The sequence below is a fragment of the Cyprinus carpio genome, chromosome A5, assembly GCF_018340385.1.
Source record: "Cyprinus carpio isolate SPL01 chromosome A5, ASM1834038v1, whole genome shotgun sequence".
NCBI classification, from domain to species: domain Eukaryota; kingdom Metazoa; phylum Chordata; class Actinopteri; order Cypriniformes; family Cyprinidae; genus Cyprinus; species Cyprinus carpio.
The window spans coordinates 36,496,912-36,523,418 of NC_056576.1; the positions used below are offsets into that span (position 1 = coordinate 36,496,912).

Here is a 26,507-nt window from a genome sequence, read left to right on the forward strand (position 1 = left end):
AGATTCACGACAGACGGAAATACCAACCGAGATAAAATAAAATAAACAGACAAATATAAATTTTACACAATTATATATATATATATATGAATTCATAAGTAGATTAATTAATTGTAAATGTAGATTAAATGTAAACAACAATAATAATAACAATAATAAGAATAATGATAATAACAATAATATAGACAAAAAATACAATTATAAAACCGGGCTAGGGTTAAATTTATAATAATCAATTGATCCTCTAACTCTAGCACTCTCTATTCTAATTCTATTCTATCTACTTGTTTTCTTTGTAAAAAATAAATAATAATAATAATAATAATAATAATACAAGTAAAATAAAAAAAGCCTCCTACATTAGCATTCTGTTCTTTTTCTATTCTATTTTTCTTTTTATTAATTATATAAAAAAGAGCCTCTTGCATTAGCATTCTCTGTTCTTTTTGTATTATTTTGACTTGTATTTTTACTTTAAAAAAATAAAATAAAGAAGAGCCTCTGACAGTAGCGTTCCCTATTCTTTTTGGTAACATTTTTGTGTCTGCCAAGTGACTAAATGTAATGTAAATGTTTAATAAATACTAAATATTTTTTTAAAATAAATAAATACTGTATTTGAAGAAATATATATTTAATATTTTTTATAGAAAACAAAATGATATAAATTATATTTATGGAACGAGACAATTTTATTTGCCCAGTTTGTCTTCCAAAAGTAAAATAAGGGTAAAGAACTGCATCAATCACTAAAGAGACTCAGAATATGGTTTGCTTTCTGCAGAACTGATTCCGAATCTTTATTTTAATATATATATATATAATATGTCATTATAACAGGCTAAAATACCATCTAACATCATGTTTGAGTGATCTAGTCCATATAAACAGACACGATGGTTCAGAAACCAGTGTAAATGGACAGAATATGTTGGATCTAGTTAAGATGATAAACATACAGTATGCTTATTAGAACTCAGAAACAATCTGCACCCAACACAAGGAACACTTAAAAATCATCCTCAACCAAATTTATTTTAAAACAAAGCAAATAAACAGTAACAAGAAACAACTCCTAGTTTAAGGACATACTGTTTCGTGACTTAAAATGAACATAAAGTGGCCACAGAGTCAGACAAACACACCACAGTTATGTCCAGGATAATAAATATGACTCTCTCCAGCGACGCAAACACAAACCGTTCTAAAACCAGTCGTGGCTTAACTTTAAAAAGAGCAGCATGCCAAAACACAAAGGACTTTGCGACATTAAACAGCACATGTTTGGGTTTACTCTAAAAACACATGATTTGGGACAGTAATATGAACAGTGCGGTTATACTGCAGCAGCTGTGCACTGCCTTCATGTGCGGGACACTTCATGAAACACAAAATACTGCTCAGTCACTCTTCTGTGCTGCATGATCACACACTGCTGCCAGCGCCTTCCTCCTCGTCTTTCTTCTGCCTTTTCTTGGCTCTGATCTCGTTCATGGCTTCCTCAATGGAGCGAGTGTCTCTCTTATTGGCCACGGGGACTGTAAGAACGAGACCACAGTCACTCTGGGATACACGCAGATCCAATCACTTCTATTAACTTCACGCATATGTACTGCACTGACACAAATCTCAATTCTTTCCCTCTCATGTGACTAAATAAACCCTAAATAAATGAATAATAAATATAAATATCATCACAGGGGGTCTGACATTTTTCAATGTTACACAGAATTAATATCTGGAATAAGATACATAATTAATGCTGCTTGACTATTATTAATTTACATTAATTTATTAATTAATTTGGAAGAAATCTTCACGATCTGTGAAAAAAAAAAAAAATTATATATATATATATATATATATATATAATTCTTTTATTTTTAATTTTTTTTTAAATTATAATTGATTTTTTTGCAAAATTTTGCCACGTTTTATGCTTTCATATACCTAACACACTTTAACTGTGGTTATTTTAGTATAATTTATGTACTATTGCAGGCAGCATTTATTAATATTTTGAATTACCTTTTATTTTATTTTATTATTTTTTTCAGTCCAGTTTTCAATTTAATTTTATTTTTAGTAATCTTGTTTTTTAAAAGTTCCCTTGGCATTTTTATTTATTTATTTATATATATATATATATATATATATATATATATATATATATATATATATATATATATATATAATATATATATATATATATATACACAGTACAGGTCAAAAGTTTGGAAACATTACTATTTTTAATTTTTTTTGAAAGAAGTTTCTTCTGCTCATCAAGCCTGCATTTATTTGATCAAAAATACAGAAAAAACAGTAATATTGTGATATATTATTACAATTTAAAATAATTGTTTTTAAATTTATTATACTTTAAATGATCATTTATTTCTGTGATGCAAAGCTGAATTTTTAGGATCATTATCACATGATCCTTTAGAAATCATTCTAATATGATGATTCATTATCAAAGTTGGAAACAGTTCTGCTGCTTAATATTTTTTTAGGATACTTTGATGAAAAAAAAAAAAAAAAAAAAAAAAAAAAAAAGCTATGTTTTTAAAATATAAATATTTTTGTAATAACAATATACACTACTGGTCAGTAATTTGGGGTCAGTAATTTTTTTTTCTTTCTTCTTTTTAAATAAAATCAATACTTTTATTCAGCAAGGATGTGTTAAATTGATAAAAAGTGATAGTAAAGAAAATATATTATTAGAATATATATTATTAGAATTTTTTTTTTTTTTTTGAATGAATGCAGTTCTTTTTTAACCTTTTATTCATCAAATATATTAGACAGCAGAACTGTTTCCAACACTCATAATAAATCAGAATATTAGAATGATTTCTAAATGATCATGTGATAGACTGGATGTTACATGTGACACTGAAGGCTGGAGTAATGATGCTGAAAATTCAGCTTTGCATCACAGGAATAAATTATTTTTTTAAAGTATATTCAAATAGAAAACTATTATTTTAAGTTGTAATAATATTTCAAAATATAATTTTTTTCTGTATTTTGGATCAAATAAATGCAGGCTTGATGAGCAGAAGAGACTTCTTTCAAAAACATTAAAAAAAAATTTTTTTTCCAGTCCAGTTTTCAATTTAATTTTATTTTTAGTAATCTTGTTTTTTTAAAAGTTCCTTTGGCATTTATATTTATTTATTTTATATATATATATATATATATATATATATATATATATATATATACATATACATATTAAGCTATACTAAACCTAAAATAAAAAGTTTCATGATCCTGTTGCAAAAAGTAATGCTTTTTTAGGAAATGTGTTTTTTTTTTGACTTGTTACTAAGTGTCCAGTTTCTTTAATTCTACTCACCACAGCCATATGATTGGTTGGCCTGAAGCGTGTGGGCGGCGTCTTTAGCAGCAGATGTTCCAATCAGATGGCTGTACTTGTCTCTGTAGTTTGAACTGGGCGACGCAGGCCTCTTCTGAGCGCGGCTGGCCTCTTCAGTCTCCAGAGCAGCCTGCTCCTGAAGAACATGCAGTGAAACACACACACAGCTTTAACATGCTGCTCTGAGCCGTCAAACAGAAGATCAACAATTAGACTAACAGCTGTGCCAGATTATGAACCGGCGTTCTCTTCTGAAGCGGTTCTAGCACAGTATTCAGGAGATCTCACCTTCCACCGCCGTCTCTCCTCAGCTTTCTGCGGGTCCCACTCCTCACCTTTCCGATAAGCCTCCAGTTCTTCATCCGATGGTGCAAACTCCTTCAGAACCAGACACACACACACACACACACACACACACTTAACATTCACGCAGAGAGCTCCACAGGCCAGAGGAGAACTGGTCCTCCTGAGGTTTTTCCTCCGCTTCTGTCACTTTGTCACTGTTTGCTCAGTCCAGATATAAAAGAGCACTGAAGCTTGGCATTATCATCTATTTGACTGCTCTGAGACTATCGAACAAGAGCTGAGCTGAGCTGTGTAGAGATGCTTTTGTACTGAAACTGAAGTTGTTTCATATCTGATGTTTCATATCTGATGAACTCTGCATAATTAAAACACTGCTTATTTTAATACTAACGCTGATTTATGCTTCACGTTGTACCTAAAATTGTAGCTATTTTAGTATTATTTATATACTATTAAAGCGTTTATTAATTGTCTGAATAAGCTTTGTTTTTCATTTTAATTTTTAGCAATTTTTATGTGATTTTTTCATTTTTTATTTTGTTTCTATTTAGCTTTAATTCATTTTTATTTCAGTTTTACTTCAGCTTAAACTTATTTAGTCGCCAAGGCAACATTTCTAATTTTTGTTTCCTTTATATATATATTTTTTTTTAAGTATATGTAATAACTAAACTGAATGGAGCTTGTGCTGAATAACGACACTACTTCATTTCATAGTTGATGAATTTTGAAAAACTAGCACGTTTATCACTGCCAAGCTGCTTCTGAAACAATCAGCACTGTATACAGCACCATACAGAAACCCTTCAGTATTCAGAACACTGAACACACAAGCTGTCTGTGATACACACTTACCTTTTTAAACAGCATGACGTATCTGTTCTCCTCATCTTCACCGAAGGAAAAGGACGCCAGGCCAGCCACCTCGGCCACATCATGCCTAAGAGACACGGAGGCGTTAGTGTGTGTAGACTCCTTAAAATACGTCCAAGAGTTCTACACAGCGGTCTGTTATTGTGTGGACAACGAATCCCGGGGTAACCTGCTATTTTAGTATGATTTAAATACTATTAAAGTGTTCATTAACTGTTTGAATAAGCTTTGTTTTTATATTTAAATTTTAGCAATTTTATGTCATTTTTTTAATTTTGTTTCTATTTAGCTTTAATTAATTTTTATTTCAGTTTTAGGAAACTTTTTTTTTTTTTTTGGTACTTCAGGTTAAACTTGTTTAATTTCATTTAGTTACCATGGCAACATTTCTAATTTTTCTTTGTTTCTTATTTAATTTTTTTTTTTTTTTAAGTATATATCAAAACTAAACTGAATAAAGTTTGACTTGAATCACTAGAACTAAAACCTTTACATTATTTGCAATTAAAAAAATTAAAATAAAATAAATATATTTTTAAGCTAGTTGCAAAGGCAACATTTCTCATTTCATTTAGTTTAACTTGATGCACTAAAATAATTACAACGAAAATAAAAAACGACTAAATGCACGAAACAAAGTTACTAAATCTTAAAGCAAAATTAGAAACAAGTAAATGCTGATTGAAAATAATCCTAAAAGCGATAAGACAGTGCTGAACTCACAGTATGCTTCTCTTGATCTTGCTCATGGGCTCGTATCTCTTCTTCCGCAGGGCGCTGTCCTGAATGAAGCCGGACACCTCCTTCTCCATCTGACCGACAAACACACTCATGATCAGCAACCAAACCTCAGCAGCTCACAGCATCCAAAGCAGTTATACCTTTTTCCTAAACTCTGCTTTCTTTCTCTTCTCATCCTCCTCCATCTTCTTCAGTCTGGCTGCTTGTTCTGCACATATATATCAATATCATCATCACATCATACGATAACATCAGATAGATCATAAAATTACATTTATTATGCACCACATGTATGTGAACTGTCAGTGAAAAAATAATTAAATACTGTCCTTGTTTATGTCGGGGATCTTGCTGTAGCTTCCTCAACTATTTGTGACGCAAATTAATAAATTGAACTTATAAACAGATGTAAACAAATCAACTGGCTAGAAGGGATACAGCAATAGCTACTGCGCATGCGCACATCAATACAGCGTAATTTTTCTCATAGTGTACAACAATAATTACAATTTTTGCATTATTGTAAAGGGTAGGTTTAGGGTAAGGGTAGATGTAGACGTTCATAAAACACGATTTAATAGATATAAATTTAAATTTATTGCTAGCTTCTGGTTTTGGCTGTATCCCGGGTTTTCAACGGCAGACGTGCGGAGCGATGACGCGTCACGCACGGCGATCGTTTCCCGGGCGCTGATTGGTTGTTTGATCACAGCGTTAGTGTCGCAGAGGGCACTCGGATATTTCTCGGGCTTCTCTCGGAAATCTACAAGCAAGCTCGGGCTCGTCTTCTAGACTGTACGCACGCGCGTTCGTAGGGTCAAAACCTTCTACCTCTAGCTTTCCGTCGGCTCTCTTGGTCGTGAGCGCTCGGGGGCTTTTCCATCGAGCTCAAGATCGAGCCCAGGAGGTCCGCCATCTTTGGACTGTCTAATCTTTCACCGGAAGCTCGCTTGGCATTATGGGTAATGTGGTCCAAACGGAGTGACGTCATTGGCTCAATCCGCTGCTCGAATGTAAAGAAACAATGCAAGCGTGCGATTATCAACGAAGTACTGTGTTTGCACACAGCTTTTATCATCACTCTGGATTCATTTTTGTGATTCATAGTTTATTCTGAAATTGTCATTTATTCTCAGTTTCTCATATTCTCTTAACTCAGGATCGCTTTAGTAATTACATTTCCCAACAAGTTCATATTTAACCAATTATCTCTGTGTAACTTTTTTTTGGTGCATACAGACAGTCAACCCATTGCTTTAAAAGTTGAAAAGTGAAATCCAGCAGTACATCTACAGATTTAACAACTGAATTATCATGTTTTCAGATCACCTCGGGTTTAATTATATGGACTAGTTCATAGTTTGTGTTTGTTCGTCGTTCCTGCCATGAGAAACACCACAATGCCCTTTTTTTAACCCCTTAACTGTCACCCCCCATTTTTTAAAATAGGCATTAAAGTGCACTATCCAAACTTAAATTGTTGTATTTTATGAACACTTTGGAATATAGACCTAAGGTTGGTAGATTTTGGCAAAAGTGGAATAAAAAAAAAAAAATTAAATGTACTGTAAATAAAATGCGCTATATTAATTTAATTTTATTTATTATAAATATTTTACATAACAGGTTTTATTTTAAAATTTGTTTATTATTAATGTTTTGTGTATAAATATTTTTTGTTATAATTTTGTAGTTGTTTTGTAATAATTTGAGGTTCCTGTGAGATTTTATTTAGGGCGTCATACCACAAACAGCCACTGGGAGCCATCAAAACTCCTCTGAATTTTGTTTAATGAATATTTCTCTGTCAATTTTACTTCTATACTCAAAATCACCACCAAATATGGAATCCTGAGACTCAGACCTTTCCAATGATATGTTTGTTGCCAAGATTATAAAAAGTTTTGATTCTAAAAGACCGTAATGCATTTTGTAATATGACACTTGACACTGCCCACTAAGGGGGAGGAGACCGCCATAAGATTTTAAAGTACCATTTCCCTGGTAACGCAATGTCCGATTTCAAAATGGTTTTCACAGGATGAATCTTGGGCTTCTAAGCTTTCAAATGATATATAATTTATGATGATTACAAAAAGATTTTATAGAGAAAAAGGACAACAAAAAAAGAGTGCCAAGCGTCCCACAGGTGGGACGGTGACAGTTAAGGGGTTAAATAGCTTCAGGTGTGGTCTTGGCCTTCACACACCACATCATCTCCATTAATTCCCAGTTAACTGTGCTCATCATTAGCAAACATCACCAAGTGTTCACTGCAAAGCGGCGCATTTATTACATAAATATCACTCAAAACTACGAGGGACATGATCCCTCAGTTCATCTGTCTGTGCAACATCAGAGTCCAAACTGTGCTGAGTCACACACCCAGCTGGTTCTGTCACCGACCATCAGAAACAGAGGCTGTACTGGGAGAAACATCCACCGATGACCTACAGCGCAGATCTAGGAGTCAAGGAAATAGATCTTGTAGAATCTGTTCATCTGCTCCAGGAAGATGAAGGTGAGGACTGTGTGTGGCCCGAGACGAGCGTAATACGGAGTAAAACCCTTCCACAGACTGAAGAATCCTTCCTTCCTTATGACCTTCACCAACACCTCCTACAGCAAGAGACAGAGAGAGAGAGAGGATGGTCTCTAACACTAACCATTAATAATAATAATAATAATAATAATAGAGGACGTTTAATTACTCCGTCCTTCTGTGACAGAGAGACGCGATCATGTTTATATTTATATGTTAAGCGCATGCAAAGAGGTTTTATTGACACTATTAAAGCTAAAAAAAATATATATATATGGGTCAAAGACGTTAAGATGTCTGCATCAAAAGAAATGTACAAAAGTGATTTTGTGTCCATAGAAAGCACATTAAATGTAAGTAAAGTGTCTACTTTTAAGGTTTCAAGTAAGTTTTTGGAGAATAAAATGTCAAAATTTGGTTGAAATAATGTTAGATTGTCATTCAGTGTAACACAATATTTATGCAAAAATTCAAAAAACATGCTTATTCTGACGTGTACATATTAAAATATCTAAAAGAATAATGGAGCATACTAAATTTTATGTTGTTTTAAATTAGTAAAAAATTCTTACTGACAAATGGGCAAAACCTGGGATAGTGGCAAATGTTAAAAATGTAAAATTACAACTCATTAGTATTTGGGATGAAAGTAATTAGTCTTTTAATGTTAATTTTTGTTGTAAATATGCCTGACGAGATTGTTACACTGAATGACATTTTACTGGGCGTCTTCTGTAAATCAGGGGAAAATGTATGATGTTTTTTGCTCAGAAAAACAAATACAAAATTGCAATTAAATAAAACAGAAAACTTTTTGCATTTTTGGGGGGAAAACTACAACAGTTTAAAGCAGTATTACACTTTTTTTATGCTTAAACACTTTTTCATCTTTGATCCATATACTGAATATAATGTATATTAATGTGCTTGTCCTAATAATGTCTGGTTTCACCAGCAGATGATATTTATTGTACAGTACATTATTTCACTGGATATCCACTTTAAGTATTTCTAGTGAATGCAATCACTTATAATATTATTATAAATTGGAAAAAAAAAGCAATATTACAACAACATGATATAAAAATAATTCTAACATTTAAAATGTAGAGTATATAATCAATTATTTTAGTGGAGATATGATCTGATGCGATGTACTAGATAGTTGGTTAATATTCTGAATTAGATTTTAAAATATATTTTCTACTTTCATGTTAATTTTAGTTAAAGTCGTTTTGTCATTTTTGACATTTTTGTGGTTTTTAAACACGCCTATTGTTCTTAATTTTAAGTTCAGAAAAAGTTTTAGTTATTTAGTATCAAGTTAAACGAACTGAAAAATAAATGTTGCCTTGGAAACTAGCTGAAATAAGAAAAATAAAATAAATTGTTTGTTTTATTTCAGTGAAAGTGCACCATTGTGCCATTTTTAAGCTTCCTAATGATGTTTTGGAGCCTCGCACAAAAGGTTTACATGTCTGCAAGGAACTGATTATTGCACAAGTATATTTACACTTTGCTTAGCATGTTATCCAACTTACCACACCATTCCTGCACTCCGGCTTCCCATCAATCATTCTCATGTTCTGGATTCTTTTGAAAGAAGCAGATATATGTCAGCATTAAATATCCAACACCATTTCTACAGAATCCACAGAAAGACCTTTAATGTTTTTAAGTCAGGTGCTATCTAATGCGTGATTCATTTGTTATGTGATCTTATCTTTTGGTTTGCATCTAATTGTTTTGGATGTGAACGGGACTTTACTGTGATATTAATGTAGATTTTGGTCATATCACCCTCTTTCGCTATCATTTCACATATACAGACTGTATAGACCTTTCTCTCTGCATACGAGTAGCAGTACCATGCATTAAAAAACCCTTATCATTCAACAACTTCGCATGTATACATGAGATAAGATATAGCATAACAAATAATCATGTTCCCTTAGATCAGTTACTGTAGCTTAATAATCAGCTGCAGAGTTTACAGCCCTAAGCACAACTGAACAAAACACATGCGATCAGTCACCTGCACTGCTCTTCCACCAATGCTATATTTTGAGATTTTTGGTGCCCAAAGCACAATGAAGCACAATTTCGGGGCAGATTTCATCAATATCAATGCATATGAGGAGTGTTAGATCTGTCTCTGTAATACTGATGCACCTGGCATCAAGCCAGTTCTTTATAACCTTGTAATCTGTATAAAATTCTGTAAACCACAGAGCAAATATAAGTGATGCTGATATAGTTATCATTAGGGATACAAAATACATTGGTCATACACTGCATGAACCAATATCAGATTTAAAGGGATAGTTCACCCAAAAAATTAAAATTAGCCCATGATTTACTCATCCTCAAACCATCCTAGGTGTATATGACTTTCTTCTTTCAGACGAATACAATCGGAGTTATATTAAAAAAATATCCTGGCTCTTCCAGGCTTTATAATGGCAGTGAATGGGTGTTGGGATTTTGAAGCCCAATAAAGTGCATCCATCCATTATGAAAAGTGCTCCACACGGCTCAGGGGGATAATATTATGTTTATAAAGCTTTAAATATAGATATTTTTCTTAAACAAACGCATCGATTCGCTTCAGAAGGCCTTCACCGGAACCGTGTGGAGCACTTTTTATGATGGATGGATGCACTCTATTGGTCTTCAAAATCCCAACACCCATTCACTGCCATTATAAAGCCTGGAAGAGCCAGGATATTTTTTAATTTAAGATTGTATTCGACTGAAAGAAATCATGGGGAAATTTTCAGTTTTTGGATGAACTATCCCTTTAAGCATTTACTGTGAAAGCAACAGTACAGAAATATTACCGTTATAAATAACATATACAGGATAATTGGTGTTGGATATTATGATTAATTTGTTTTTTGACTATTTATTGGAATTAGTTATTGAATGATTATTTGGATGTTTAAATGTCACAACGAAGTGGGTGATATCACCAAAATCTGAAAATTGTTTAACGATAATGATATACATCACAATATAGCTATTTTTGTTATTAAAAGTAAGATTAGCAAATTACAAACAATAGAACAAATAGAATAGAACAAAGATACAATTGAAATAAACTAAGTATTTCAGGAACAGTAGTGAAAAATACTACAGAATATTCAATAATCAAATGCAAAAATAAAACACTGCATAGTCTTCACTGTATGAATCAAATATAATCTGATTTAAGATTCAGAAGTCATTGAAGAGCAGCATGTGATTTTCTCTGTCTTCTGTTGTTTGATTAACATTAATGACACAGACAACAGCAGGTTTATTGGGCTGCTGTCCCTTTAAGACCGAATGCACGGATCTAATATACTTTTAGAGTTTTCTGTCAACTGTTCACTACAGACATAACCATTATCACTTTAAAGTGTCAATTTCTAAGCAGTACTGTGCTAAACTAATATATTTACTAGGGCTGTCATGATTCCTCAATTATAAAAAAAATCCTGGATTGCGTTTTGTGTCGATTAACCAACAAAATACTGGAAGTGGTGCATTTCACGGATGAGAATGAGGTTCACAGTAAATGCTGCTCCGCACAAACAGTCATATGCTGTAAGTCTGAGTTGCTTATAATGTTCATCTGGGAACAATGTGCACCATTCCGTCAGATTTATAAGGTAAATCATTTAGAAACCCCTGCAAACACAGGAGAATACGTCATTATCTTTCTAAATATGCTCACTGTTCCTCATGACTTCAAAATAAAAGTTTAACCCTCGCTCTGAGTTTGCATGTTCTGTAGCATTTTTGTCATTAAGAAGTGGCCAAATATTAAAGATTAAGTGGACATTTGAATGAAATGTTGTTAAGTCAGTATTAAACAAGGATTTAATCATGCTGTAAAGTGTAAAAATAATCGTCAAGCCGTCGGCGCCCTCAGCAGTCATTTGATATAATACATAAAGTACATAAGTTACGATTATATTGTTTTATAACATTATGCATTTTAACTGTTTTGTTCAATAAAACCATATGATTAATTGCTTTTGATATTTTATTTGAACCAATTGCCTCAATGCTATTATATAAGTATTTTAAGTCATTTCAAAGTCTACTGTTTGCTTAGGTCTATATTTATTACCACAAAAAAAATTATCCGATTGCTCGATTAATCGTTAGATTAATAGCCATAAATAGCCGCAATATTTACACGTCACGACATAAATGATATTACACTTTATATCATCACATTGATATATCATCATACCAACCCTATGTCTAGTAATAAATCACAAGAGTTAAAACTGAGTGTACCTGGTCTTCACGATGTCCACTGGCATGGAGGCAGCAGTGGTGACCAGTCCACTGATCATACTGGCACAGAAGTGACACAAGATATCATCTCTGAAATATCCTGAACACACACAGAACACTTCAGTTTGACCTCAGTTCATATCTCACTCATTTAGAAGAACACACACACAATGAAACGTCTGCAAGCTACCGTCCGCATCTGCTATAGCTAGACTGTCTAGAGAGCTGACGGCACAAGTTTGTGACTGATAAGATAAAAGGATGTTGATACCAGAGTCCAGCAGTGCTTGTTTGGACTGGGAGTATGAGGCAAGTTGTGCTGCGTTCACAACGACTGCTCTGGCCATGGTGGGTATGCAACCCTACATTAAAAATAAAACAAAACACACACACATCATTACATATACAAAGGGTTTCTGCAGGTTTGATGAAGGTACATTTAAGACTTTCTAAGACAAAGTGTTCAGTTGAGTAATATTAGCAACACTTAAAAGTCTGAAAATACAACTTCCTATAAATCTTCATTACTTTTTAAATTAAAAAAACAATAGCTTAAGCTTGGATACCTCTGCTCACAAGAACCTTGTACCAATCTATAGATTTAACTCACATGTAACAGGTTTACACACACACACACACACACACACACTCACACACACACCCTCTCTCTCACACATTCTCTCTCTCTCACACACACACACACACACTCTCTCACTCACACATACACACACCCTCTCTCTCTCTCTCTCTCTCTCACACACACACACACACACACACACTCTCTCTCTCTCTCTCTCACACACACACACACACACACACACACACCCACCACTCTCTCTCTCTCTCGCACACACACACACACACACACACACTCTCTCTCTCTCTCTCTCTCTCTCTCTCACACACACACACACACACTCTCTCACACACACTCACACACACACACTCACACACACACACACTCTCTCTCTCACACACACTCTCTCTCTTTCACTCACACACACACACACACACACAGTCTCTCTCTCTCTCACTCACACACATACTCTCTCTCTCTCTCTCTCTCTCTCTCTCTCTCTCTCTCACTCACTCACACATAGATATTTTATTAACTGTTTCATTATTTTAATAGCGAAACAAGATGATGATCATGAAGATTTTAATATTTTAACACAATCGGTGTTTGGTTCATTGCTCACTTTCGGGATTATAAACAATGTGTGAGAGAGTCAAATATGGGATGTGTTTATATCCTTCTACCTGCCGTCAGCCGTCATCCGAATAAGCGCCACCTCGGCCGGCGTCCCAACGAAGGCCCCCGTGGCCCCCGCGGTCATCCCGATGAAAGCCTTCATGAAGAAGTTGGGAGGTGTGCCATCAGCTTTGGACATGCGCTCAAACAGGACGGTGTAGATGCCCAGACGCGTCGTGGTGTAGGTAGCCTGTCTCAACAGACCCGCAGAAAGTCTACAGCGAAGGACACGGCACAGACAAAGACGAAGGCGTGAATACAATAAATACAAGAATGAGAAATATGATCAGATATAAACCTAATCAGATATTTACAGCTATGGGCTCCATCTACAGTCAGGAAGTCCAGCTAGAGCTCCCTAGTCTCTCACATCCAGTGCCTGGCAAGATTAATCTTAGAAAAACAAAACAGCATTCACTCAATAATTCATGTGTGGTATCATTTCTCCTGCCGTCTGGAGTCTCTAAGCTCTCTATCTAATGGCTCTGGTTGGCTTGCGCCTGTGTTTCGTACCCGGTGTAGATCCCGCCGATGCCCTCGTTGCGAAGGATGCTGGCCACGGCATGGAAGCTGGTCCTGTACTCACGAGCCTTGGAGCCCTGACCGCTCAGCTGCATCCGGTTCTTCACCAGGTCCAGCGGCTGCACAAACACTGTGGCACCCATCCTGGAAGACCAGTGCACTTTAGCTACATCACTGTTCTACTTTAAAGTCCTGGTCCTGAAGGCATCCTATTCGTATTAGCAGCAGAACTGCTTGTAAGTTTCACAAATAAATACAATAAATGCCAAGTAACACACTGAATTAAATGAGAAATCCTGAAGTAGAAAGACTGTGATAGTATCTTCTTGTAAACCGTAGAATGTGAAGTTCATGCATCACAAGGGAATTTTGAAAGTAACACACTGAATTAAATGGGAAGCTGCTCATCCTGCAATGGAAATGGCATTTCATGATAAATCAGACTTTGTCTTACTAAAGCTAATTTATAGTTATGATTTAAATCTTTTTGAATTTAATAATATTGACCGTTTTCATACTGTGTGCCCGCTCGCTCCAAAAGCACAAGAAAAATCCTCTATTGTGTTTGCGTGACTTATAGAAAGATCAAGAAGTCAGAAGAGAGAAAGATCTTAAATTTAAATTAAATAAATTTTTTTAATTAAAATATCAAAATCAAATCTTAGAAACCCCATTGCAAATGTGTCTTTTAAAAAATTAAATGTTAATCACAGTAAAAATGTGTAAAATGTAATAACATAATATGTAAATGAACTACAAGTGCTATATTTATTAATATATTTATTTATTTATTTTTTAGATAATTTGACAAAAGTTGAAAATGTGTTGACAAGTGATAAAAACCTTCAATTTTCTGTTCTTTTTTTATACATTTTTTTTTTATTACACCACACACACACACACACACAAATATTTATATATATATATATAACTATGTTGTGAAAGATATAACAGAATGATTTGATATGCTGCTGTACTTTATGGAATATGTGCATAAATGTTCCCATCTTATCCAATGTATCTCTACATCTAAGACAACCAATTTGAAAAATAGCCAGATTTATCATGCACATTTCCCTAAGAGTGCTAAATCTGATCATTCTGTCAAATATAATGCCCTCTACAGAGGACAGAAGTCTGTGTCTGGGGCCCAGGAGACATTATAGCATGTCTTTTCTTACACCACAGACCCAGGTTGTTTAGTTACATCAGGTTTATATTGGTGTGATTGTTTTAAGAACAGAACTGTTACATGTAAAGCACTGTGACACACATTAACATTAGACTGAAGCGCCTCCTGCATCTCTGAGCGCGTACGTACCCAGCCAGGCCCCCGAAGAGGAACTTAATCGCTTTGGGCGAGGTTTTGGGCCTGGTGCTGGGCCTGGTGCTGGCCGTGTCCGCTGCAGATGACATGTCTGCGGTGCTGGTTCGGGGTTCTGCAGGACTCCTGCGCTCCTGTCGCTCCGCTGCGTACAGCAAGGTGACTCGCCCGGACCGCGCACGTCGAGCGGAACACGCACGGACCAATCACCTACGAGTTTTCAGTCGCGGAGCCGAGCACGTACGTGACGTGTGGTAGGATCTCGTGTGATTTCTCTTAAAGTGACAGACACGTTTACCCAAATGTTTCAGATCGATGTCGAATATCTTATATTTAAATGTATAAAATTAAAGATTTGATTTTCTGGTAAAAACTTATTTTTTATATATACAAATAAGAGTTCGGAGCAAAATTCGGTGATTAATTTAATAATTATGTATGGGAAATACCCAAATGGACTAATTATAAACCTAACATTACATTATTTTAAAAAATAAAATTAAGCATTACATTAAAAAAAAGAAAGAAATAAAAAAGCACAAAGGATGTATAGAATCCTGTTCTTATGAAAATTTCTTGTACGTTATCCCCTGTAGTTTTTTGTTTAATTTTTCTCCTTTCTTTTATTTTCTGTTTTTTCCTTTGATGCTATTATAAATGTAATTGATAATAGTTGAAAATACTGTGATCCTCTCTATGTGTATGTTATGTTACTGTTCTTGTTATGAAATATAAAAAAGACAGACACGTCTTTTATCTTCCACTGTCATCCATTAAAAATAGAGAAATCGCTCAAATTCATTGCAGAAGTCTAAGTTACTGTCTTGTCTGTATTGTCGAACAATGCTTTTATTTAAGTGTATTTTAATGCATCGAGTTGTACATTGTTATTACTAATTTTCATTACCATTACTGACTCCTTATATTTTAACTTAATACCATTTGTTAAACACTATTAGAAAGTTTGTCAGTGTCAGTGTAGAAACATTGTCCAGTTACTTTTCTCTGCACTGCTCACAACAAACAGATCACAATCTGTGATTACTGGATAGATATTTGTAATATATTTTATAGGGATCACTTCAGTGTGTTGATTTATATCATATGCCAGTCCTTTAATGGATTTAAATGATTTTGTGGTCTACAAATGTGAGTATTAAGGCCAAGGTCATGAAGGCAGCTCGGTGGAGGATTACCTTTCCAGTTTTATATAGCCTACTATGACAAAGTCATCTAAATTAACAACATGTAGCCTACATAGACAGGGGCAGACTTACCCATTAGGCAAATGGGGCCCCAAAAAGCCAAGGGCCCCTAAAATGCTTTTCATACACGAGATGTGCATTAAGCGCTGACATTAAGCTGTTTATTATCACAACATTATTATTATCCGAGCTGAACGTGCTTCTTGTGCATCCTGCTTGTAGCAAATAAAAATATCATGCATCTGAGTCTGTAATTAAATACTGAGCAACAGTGTGTATTATATGTTTATTGTTTTAAATGCCGCTTACCCTTTATGAGAAGGGCCCAATAGAGGACGCATACGCAGTTACTTTTTTGGTTGATATAACCATTAGGTGTGTAAATATATAATTTCCTCTTAAAATTTTTCAGTTTGATTTAAATTTGTAGTTAAAATAACTAAAAATGAATGTATTTTAAAGTGTGCAAATGTATAGGGCCCCATTCCTATATTTTGCATGGGGCCCCCAAATCACTAAATCAGCCCCTAACTATAGATTTACTGTTTGGCCGCTTGCTCGTAATTATACTTTTATTTCTTAAGTGAATGCACGTATTAGAATATCGAATGTTCTTCTTGTTTATTGGGGTGGCCTTGTTATATAATTATTTTGTTCTATTCTGTCTTATTATCCAAACACAATGTAATGATTTAAATTCATAACTGTGTGTTCTGTGTTTTTAATGGCTACTTGATTTTTTCAGTGTCAGTGTTGAGGTGTGTAATGTTGTCCAGATCAATCGGTCCAAACCATTGCTGAACTGCCTACACTTTAATTGTGTAACTTTTCTCAGCGCTGCTCAGAATGGACCAATCACAAACCTTTGTGATTACCGGAAACATTTTATTTAAATTTTATTTAATATTTTTCTGTGGCTGTTAAAGTTTCTCGGTGTCATGGTTTCTGTCCAGTCCCAAAACAATAGCAGCGTCAACAAAAACATATGAAAAACACAGAGAGCAGAAAGTGATTAAATTGAGCTCTCACTTTGCAATACTCAAAGTGGCCCCTAAAAGAATAACACTATCATCAGCTCTCAGCAACATAAAAAAGGTTTTAGCAACATTTGCCACCTAAAATAATGCAATATTGCTTCCTGTTGAAAAGAAGTAATTTTGTCATCTAGCGATCTAGCTTAAAATCTAGCTATGAAAAGCGATTTTTGAATATCAATGCAATAAAATCTGTCTCCAGAAGAAAGCAATAACTCTTGAATTTCCATTGAAGATTGCAATATACATAAAATATGTGTAATTTCTCACTGTTTAATACAAAAAAAGTATCAATGATGTTTTTGCACATTATACCATCGTTAAAATCATTGGGATCTTTTAAGAAGAATATGATGATTCAGTCCTGTAGTTTTTTTTTTTAATTAAAATGGTATAATCATCTGAGGTTTAATGCCATCCAGGGAAGATCATAGATCTAATTTAAGACAGATGAATATCTGTATGCAATATAATGAATTGTATCATGACAACAGGGGGCATCCTGGGCTACTGCAGTGATCTGATATTGTTTCAGAAGCAAGGTCGTTCTTTCACTGTCTGATGAATCTGACAGAACAAGCGCAGACAGTCTCAGATCCGACAGGCTGCATGAACATGTTCAGCTGAAGTCAAGTTATGTGTGTCCTTTACGCATAGAAGCACACTGTACAATTAAATTCTGACTTAATGAGCAGATATAGACTTATGCACATATAGAATATGAGAAAACATACAGTAGGCCATATAAAATATACAGTATAAGAATCTCTATGTGCATACATACAAACACATGAAGTAATACATGGCAGCATTTAATGTGCAAAATATGCAATATGCTAAATAAATAAATACAAATAAAAAAGATCAATCCTTGTAATGCAACAATTTGAAACAATGTGTGCTAAATCTTCTGTAGTTGAACAATAGCATACTCTGGTATTGAATGTTGAAATTAGCATAGAAGAAGAGGCACTTGTGATATTTATGCATGAAAATGTGTGAATGCATTGTAGTATACCCTATTTATGTTTAAGCCTAAGGCATGGAATATTTAAGTTTATTTATAAAGAGTACAACTGTGTATGTTTGCAGCCATGTGTGTAACCAATGATGAAATGCACAAACTCATACAACACATGTGTCCATTTGATGTTCATATCAGGTTAGAAGTTTATTGTTTGCTACCCTTTTGTGTGTGTGTGTGTGTGTGTGTGTGTGTGTGTGTGTGTGTGTGTGTGTGTGTGTGTGTGTGTGTGTGTGTGTGTGTGCGCACTTTCTGAATGTGTTCAGTTCTGCAGTTCTGGCTCTGCTCCCCTGAGAGTGTATATTGACTGGCACTTTTCCTTTGGTGCATCATGATAACACATCACTGTTTCTCCTGAAGGCTGTGTGATGCCTTTGGCGTCTCCCTGTCATCATGCATTATGACTCTTTTACTCATTCAAGTGTGTGTGTGTGTGTGTGTGTGTGTGACAGTGTATAAAGCAGTGAATTGGTCAGTGAATGTGTTAATAAATGCTTTTAAGTCTCTGATGCATAAGTTCAAATGACCTTTATTTTACCTTTAAATTATTTTCCATCATATATACTGTATGTGTTCTAGATACAGTTCTCTTGTTTTTATTGATAGACCCTTTTATGACATCATACTGGAGATATAAATAGACAAATGATTTCTCTGGAGTCACAGCAGCCTGAAAAACCACTCAGCTTAGATCCTGTTATTCAGTTTTGCTGCTGACCACTGATTCTGATACATTTTCAGCCAAAGATAAACACTAAGCTCAGTGTTTGTAAAATCAGTCTTGCCTGAATATGTACTTTATACTGTACTCCTTTATACTTTAGCCTGTCAACAGCATGTCAAGGTCATATTTCACTCCAAAATCACCCAAAAATTAGAATTTGCAGAAAATCCAAGGCCATCCAAGAGGAAGATATGAGTTTGTTTCTTCATCAGATTTGGAGAAATGTAGCATTGCATCACTTAATCAATTAAATATAAAATGGTTTAATGCTGGATTTGTTTCAGCTTTTGTCTTCTCCAGATGTTAACTGATGGACTGGAGTGCTGTGGATTACTTGTGGATTATTGTGATGTTTTTATCAGCTGTTTGGACTCTCATTCTGACGGCACCCATTCACTGCAGAGCATCCATTGATGAGACACTGATGCAGTGCTACATTTCTACAAATCTGATGAAGTAACAAACTCATCTACATCATGGATGGTCTGAGGGTGAGTAAATTTTGAGCAAATTTTCATTTTTGGCTGAACTACTCCTTTAATTAAGTGTAATCATGCAATCAGAAATAAACATTCATTATCCTGTTTTCTGCTAATCCCCCCAAAAAAGAGGAGTAACAGTGAAGTAGTGCATTAAGGAATACATCTGACCGCAAAAATAAATATAACAAGCAATCCTAAATAATATTATAATATTATAAGTTATTATATTATTATATTATATTAAGTTATTTACACTTTAATGTCTGTATACATGAACCGAGTGCAAAATGTTATGCTTAAACTAATTTGATCAATTTAGAAATTACTAACTCACTTTATTAACAATGTTTATTTCTCAGTGCAGTACATTGCTATGAATGCAAAAAATGCAATGTGCTTGACTTCAGTTCAGCATATTTTCCTGACTCATGATTTAATCACACATACATGCTGCCATATATGAATATACAGTACATATAGTATACTCAAATATGTTTATACATACATACACTGTACTATATTTTATCACATGTACCTCTATATATTATGAAGTGGATCTAAAATGACGTACATAACAATATTTAAGTAAATATATTGCGGCAATTCATTATTATTTTCCATTATGCATTAAGTATGTGCATTTAATTGTTAATATATAAGGTAATATGTTTTCTTTGCATGATTGAAATTCAAGTTTTAAAAATCTACAATCTATCCCTAAATTGTGCAAACTAATATCAAGTATAAAGAGTGTTTTTTGTTATTTAAATTTTCAATTGTCACAGCATTGTTTTTGTGTGGCGTTAGTGAGTTTTTGTTGTTTTTTCTTCATATTTCACTATCTCTGCTTATATTCTAGTTACATTAGCTATCAATGGTAGTTGCTTGGCTGGAAAAAGAAAGACATATTTTCGCCATCTTTGCTCATGTGATAGAAAATGGCAACACTGATTGGCTGATCACACTGTGAAAGCGCATACAGTCCCAAGCCCTTCACTAAAGTCCGTTTCATGCTTTTAAGAGACTGCCAAAGAAAATCGGTCACTGGCAATGATATAATAATATATTAGCAATTTCAATGTGATTTATTTTTCACTTGCAAAACTGGATGTTGACAGAATGCATGGCTACTTTCTACTGGAGAAAGGTGTTTCTGCTGCCAGATGATGTAATAACAGCATCCACCAGAGCACACGGGACCACGCTAACCAGCCGAACCTTGGCCCCTTATTTTGCACAAGGATTAATGTAGTTTCCATGGCATCACAGCATGAGCTCTGGGAAGCTGCAGTGCCTCTGACTTTGCCTCTTCATATACCACCGTGGATCTACATGTCCCTTCTCATTTAACACCTCACAGCTAGTACATCTGAGGGATTTCAGTGTATTCCCTAGCAAAGAAATTCTAATGTAGATTCACGGTGTAGATTTGCTGTGTTTTTGTGATTCCAGTTATATTTTTAAACCTTTTGTATTCTGATTGTTATTGTCAGTTTCACTGAGTCATTAATAGATGTGTATTTTCATTTTGTCTAATAGACGGCTGTATGTAGTATGTTTATTACCTATTGATTATGAACAGTAAATAGAGTAGTGATTTAAATGTTAATGTACCACTAGTAATTTATACTGCATTTGTAATCAATTATTCTTAATTATACCAAATTCTTAAAATATATTTGGCCTTTTTTCCCACATCTCACACACTTTTGGAATATCAATTTTGCTGATAAACATGAATATGTGTATGCCTATTGACAAACCCTCGCAGCATGAAAATCTGAAATGAAAGTTTATGCAAGTAAAATTATTGTTTTGGTTTGTTTCAAATCTTTTCAGAATAATATTTATGTTGGTTTGATGTTGTTTTGTTAGAAATAAATATGCAGGTTTCATAAATTTGGACTGTGAATCATGAGTTATAAAGTCAAAGGAATTTAATAAAACTTCATTAATTCCAATAGCGTTAATACTTTCAGATTATTTCTTCTTAGAAATTTCATACAATGATATGTTCAATTAAGATTTGTTGAAAAAATACATATTTTGCATCATAGTTTTGGTGTGGTTCATTTGAAATTTTAAAATTCAAAGAATTTCAAAATTGTATAATTACTCAAAAGGGGTTAATGCAGTCATGACATTTTTTCCCCCGTCATATTCACACATTAAGTGGCTGATCAGATACAATATGGTTTTATCTGAAAAATACTATATTATAACTGTTTTATAAATCAGCAATTCTTCATGTTCAAATGGACCTGGAATCATACACAGATTTTGAATGCATAATGAGGTTAAAAAAGAAAAAGTTTCTGTAGATTATTAAAATATTCTTCACTCTAAGAACAAAACATGGTTCTTGTATTAGAATTATGGGCATCACTGTGAAGAATGGAACAATCTTCTAAAATATGATCACTTCAGCAACAGCCTAGCAAGCACCCAGAACACCCTAATAAATGAAAAAGTATTTTTTTTAGTATAAATAAACTGCATAATAACACCCTAGCAACTGATTAAAATCACTCCTCAATCTTAGCAAGCACTGGATTTATGTGGACTAGCAGTTTATGGGACATTTACATAATAACATGAAGTCAAAAGAGCAGAATATAGGAATATCTCTCTTTTTTTCTGCCCACACACACCATAAACCTGGATCCCAGCGTTCCTGAATGAAGGCATGAAGAGAGAGTGACTGAATGAATGAAAGAGAAGAGATGCGACTGAACAGCTGTGCCCAGACTCTCAGTCTCTAGAGTTTAATCCCTGATAATCTGACCCTCTTACAGCAGATGATGGAGCAAGAGCAGCTCTCCATCATTACACTGTGAATCAGACGGATGAACACTGTTCTGACAGAATTCTTCCAAACATAGTGCATTTTAAAAAATAAAGCAACCATCTGCAAAGCATTCAGTAGCTGAAGTCATGCCAACTTACTTTCTTTTTAAGTTTAATGGTTGTTCGTTCAAACTACTGTTTTAAGTTAATTCACTTTTCCTCAGTATAAGTGCATCTCAGTAGTCATTATGAGTTTGGTGCATTACCAGTCAAACTTTGGTTAATTATTCAGCACAGCTATGCTAAGTTCTGTAGAATTAACATGCTTTGTATTTGTTTGCGTTCATTGTTTATTTTTGCAGCGTTTGTTTATTTATTTAGCACCTCACATCATTCAAGAGTTGTGATAGCAATATTAATGAAGTACTGATGTTTAACACTATACATGAGATGAAGTCAGTAAAGCAATTAATTACAATATAGAATATTACAGAATACAGTTTAAATAAAAACACAAAACTTCATGCAATCTTTTTAAAAAAGTCCTTCAAATTTTTTTTTGTATCAAATTAACAGTTAAAGTTTTTGGTACACAAGTTCAGCAAATGAAAAATAATAAATATTATTAATTTGTTAGTATTTTGCGCATTTATTATTAGTATTTAGTTAGCTAGCGATTGTTAGTATGAGATATTACAATAAACCTGCATTTTGAAGTTCAGGTGATCATATCTATTCCTAATGTAACACTTAATGTGTCCAGAGGAAGATGTTTTTTTACTTGGCATTTTGAATTTTTGTTTTATATTTGTTTTTTATTACCAAATCTAACCCAGAACATGAATGGATTAGCCATATCAATCTACATAAAAATGATTAATGCTTAGATGATGTTCTATATCAATTAGTAACTTTTCTTTTTTTTTCTTTTTGCAAAAATACATGTTGTATAAATGAAGGTCCTCATTGAATTTACTTAAAAACAAAAGTGAGTAATTTTTCTGAGATATATGAATATATAATATATTAATGAAATAAAAGGCCACTTAAGTGTATTGTAGAGAGTTCACTTTCATAGTTTCTTAACACACTATTAAAAATTTGCAATCAAAAATTTAATTAAAGTCAAATGAAAAGTTTAAAGCACATTTTAAATCATTGTTTTAATAATCTTTTCTCGTGCTTTAAAATGACTCTTATTTTGTTGTGTTTAACATACTAAAGCACATCAGGTACTTGATGATCATTTTAAATTAATTTGATATTACATTTAAAGCCAATATATATTCTAAATGTACTTCATCACAACAAATGTGTAAACATTTTTTGATAGAAAGGACAGTAAAGTATATTTTAGTTCACCATAAATGCTTGTCAATACACATAATTATGAATTTACATATAAAGATGTGTTTAAGTGGATCAAAAAAATCACTCTTAAGTTCATCTAATTGCATTTAATATAAATTAAACTATAATACATTTTTATTTAACTGGAGTTAACATGCAATCAGTGTCCAAAAAACATTATACTCAGTTCACACTTAAAGTATATCATTTAATGAAGCACTTTAAAAAAAAATAAAAAATACTTTATGCTAAAGTGTTTTTCTTTTTCACAAGGGTATCTTGATAGATTTATGTTTAAAACAAGAAAATAGTATTTTCGCATGTTTGTAGGATGTGCTGTGATGGAAGAATAGTGTACTGTTAAACGATTAATCACTGTTACACTGCTCTCGAGTCTCTCGTCCCCCTCCCAAACCCTCTGTGTCCTGTGACACAAATGGGACAGAAAGCAACACATCTGTGTGTGTGTGTGTGTGTGTGTGTGTGTGTGTGTGTGTGTGTGTGTGTGTGTGTGTGTGTGTGTGAGAGAGAGAGAGAGAGAGAGAGAGCGAGTGCTCAGTGCTCCATAGAGAGGCTGCTGAAAAACAATCCAGAAGAAAATTTGACACTGTAGACAGATTTTTCATGACTAATGGAGTTCAGCTCTCAGAGAAAGTCTCAGCTTTCTTTCAGATGTTTCTCATGATGCTGCATGCACGTTTCATCACTATACATCACGTTTCTACCGACACAACAGTTCTACAAACAAGTTTTTTCTGAACTGTACATTTTACATTCTAAAAGGAAGTCAAAGCAGAATCAACATGTGCTGCGTGTCGCAGAATAACAGACAGATTAACAGCTGAGTGAAATGATCCAAAGATCTTACGAACCTTTACTACCCAGTTACTACTACTAGTTACTACCCAACCCTGTCAACGAGAAACAACAGAGTTGTGCTTTTATTATTTTTGTATGATAACACACATCTGCATCTGCACTTATACCATAATGAGTGTTGTATTTACGTCATATGATGTTTTACCATACTCTGTATCTAGTGCTTTGAGCAGTGCTTCTACTGTTTGCAGATTATATTAAGATGAGTGTGATTATACCTGTCAAACATCTATTTTTATAATTAGTTCTTTGTGTGGTATTTTTGGTTTACCTTTGGATGTCACTTCTTTGTTGTGTTGTGTCTTTTTTAGCGTTTCCGTTCCTGCATCCTGCGTGTGATGAGGGAGGGGTGACCTGGTCACTTGTCATCCGGTGATTTTTTTTTTCTTTTTTTATTTTTTAATCAGGCCCAATGCAAGCTGCTTGTGAATTAGTGTGTGTTTGTGTGTGTGTGTGTGTGTGTGTGTGTGTGTGTTAAATCTAAATGACATCACTGTAAATCCCCATCATCTTTCATTCCAAAGAGTGAAAGAGATCGGGAGAAAAAGAGGGAAAGAGCAAAAGAGACAAAAGTAAGAATTTTTCTGAGATTTGCAAACTTTCATGAATTTTTAACCTTCGTTCACCTGGGTTGTTTTTATTTGTTGTTTATTTGTTTACCTTTAAGCATAAACCAAACTATAGGTTTATGCCTAAAGTATCAGCAACATCATCACACTATTTTCACTATCACGGAGAAAGAAAAAATATCTTAAATCAGGAGATAGTCTTTTACAGCAAATCATATTATTTTCACGGATTTTAAATTCTTATTTACCAGAATTCTAAATATATTTACTAGAAAATATAACATTAGATATTAAGCGAGTAGAAAATTAGAAAGTAAACAATGATTTTTTTATACACTGCAAGAGAAGATAATTTAAAAGGGAATGTGTGTGTGCTTTTTGACAGTGATATGTACAGATGTTTTGGCACCATTTTATAGTGTAAAAGAACAAACATCCAGGACGAGACTTTTTTTTTTTTTTTTTTGTCTGTGAGAGTTTCAGATAAATGTGGCATCTCCAAATGATATATTTATTTTGTACCTGCATGCTGAAACTTTGTTCTTCTTCTTCTTTTTTTTTTTTTGCTTTTCTTTTATCTTTGTACATTTAGTCCTGCTTGTTGGAGTGTGTCTAAACGCTCAACTGAGAGCTCAAACTGAGGACGAACACAAACCAAACCAAACCCAGGAATATGGCCATGTTTGGGAGTCGTGGGGCAAAGGGAGGCAAGTTCTCCGTTGAGGACCTGTACGGGATCAGCAAGAAACCTAAAGCCTCATTAGGGCCAGCAAGCAGCGCCGGGGCAAAAGGAGCCGTGCAAGGCCGTGGGAAGGGGCAGAAAAGAGAAACGGATGCCTTGGCCTCTCAGATCCTGGAGGCGGCACACAGACTGGTCGAGAGGCGGCGTCTCGAGCTTTACCTGTGAGTGTGTGGGTTTGGCATCAGATTAATTGAATTCAGATAGGAAAGCCATGCTGTACCGGTGAGTGTGTGTGGGGAAGTGTTTGGGGAAAAGCTCTCTCAGTGGTGTCAAAATGTCAAACCTGATAAAGCAGATGTGAAAGGAGAGCAAATGAAGGTGTATAAAAGTGGAGATAGCAGCAGCAGAATGGGATGCTCTCATGCTGTTTGCTGCACAGTAAACCGTATACAGTAGTGCACTACATAACTGTTATGTGAAGACACTCTGTTGCTTGTTAAATTCAGCAAACAGTGTCCTTTTTTCGTCAAATT

At 34.1% G+C, this 26,507-nt stretch overlaps 2 protein-coding genes across 2 annotated transcripts; both read right to left on the reverse strand.

Annotated features, from left to right (window-relative positions):
- Positions 1–1,016: 1,016 nt before the first annotated feature.
- On the reverse strand, positions 1,017–6,294 carry LOC109081413 (sperm-associated antigen 7 homolog). The gene is made up of 7 exons (XM_019096402.2): positions 6,140–6,294; positions 5,449–5,516; positions 5,291–5,379; positions 4,550–4,634; positions 3,677–3,766; positions 3,368–3,524; positions 1,017–1,538 (listed from the first exon to the last, which is right to left on the reverse strand). The coding sequence occupies exons 1-7, from the start codon at positions 6,222–6,224 to the stop codon at positions 1,426–1,428; spliced, it is 687 nt and encodes a 228-aa protein (XP_018951947.1). The 5' UTR covers positions 6,225–6,294; the 3' UTR covers positions 1,017–1,425.
- A 1,186-nt stretch (positions 6,295–7,480) lies between these two features.
- Positions 7,481–15,433, reverse strand: LOC109081397 (mitochondrial 2-oxoglutarate/malate carrier protein-like). The gene is given in 7 exon segments (XM_042757111.1): positions 7,481–7,927; positions 9,392–9,443; positions 12,141–12,240; positions 12,412–12,502; positions 13,313–13,607; positions 13,906–14,058; positions 15,236–15,433. Coding segments are annotated over 7 exon segments (942 nt in total). The 5' UTR covers positions 15,331–15,433; the 3' UTR covers positions 7,481–7,771.
- Between the last annotated feature and the right edge of the window lie 11,074 nt (positions 15,434–26,507).

Bases quoted from the DNA above. Each gene is read 5' to 3' on its own strand.
- LOC109081413 (XM_019096402.2), bottom strand. From the start codon at position 6,224: ATGGCGGACCTCCTGGGCTCGATCTTGAGCTCGATGGAAAAGCCCCCG. The intron at 5,517-6,139 runs GTAGAAGGTTTT...ATATATGTGCAG, and splicing joins GAGCCGACGGAAAGCTAGAG to AACAAGCAGCCAGACTGAAG. The intron at 3,767-4,549 runs GTAAGTGTGTAT...CTGGTTCTGAAG, and splicing joins ACGTCATGCTGTTTAAAAAG to GAGTTTGCACCATCGGATGA.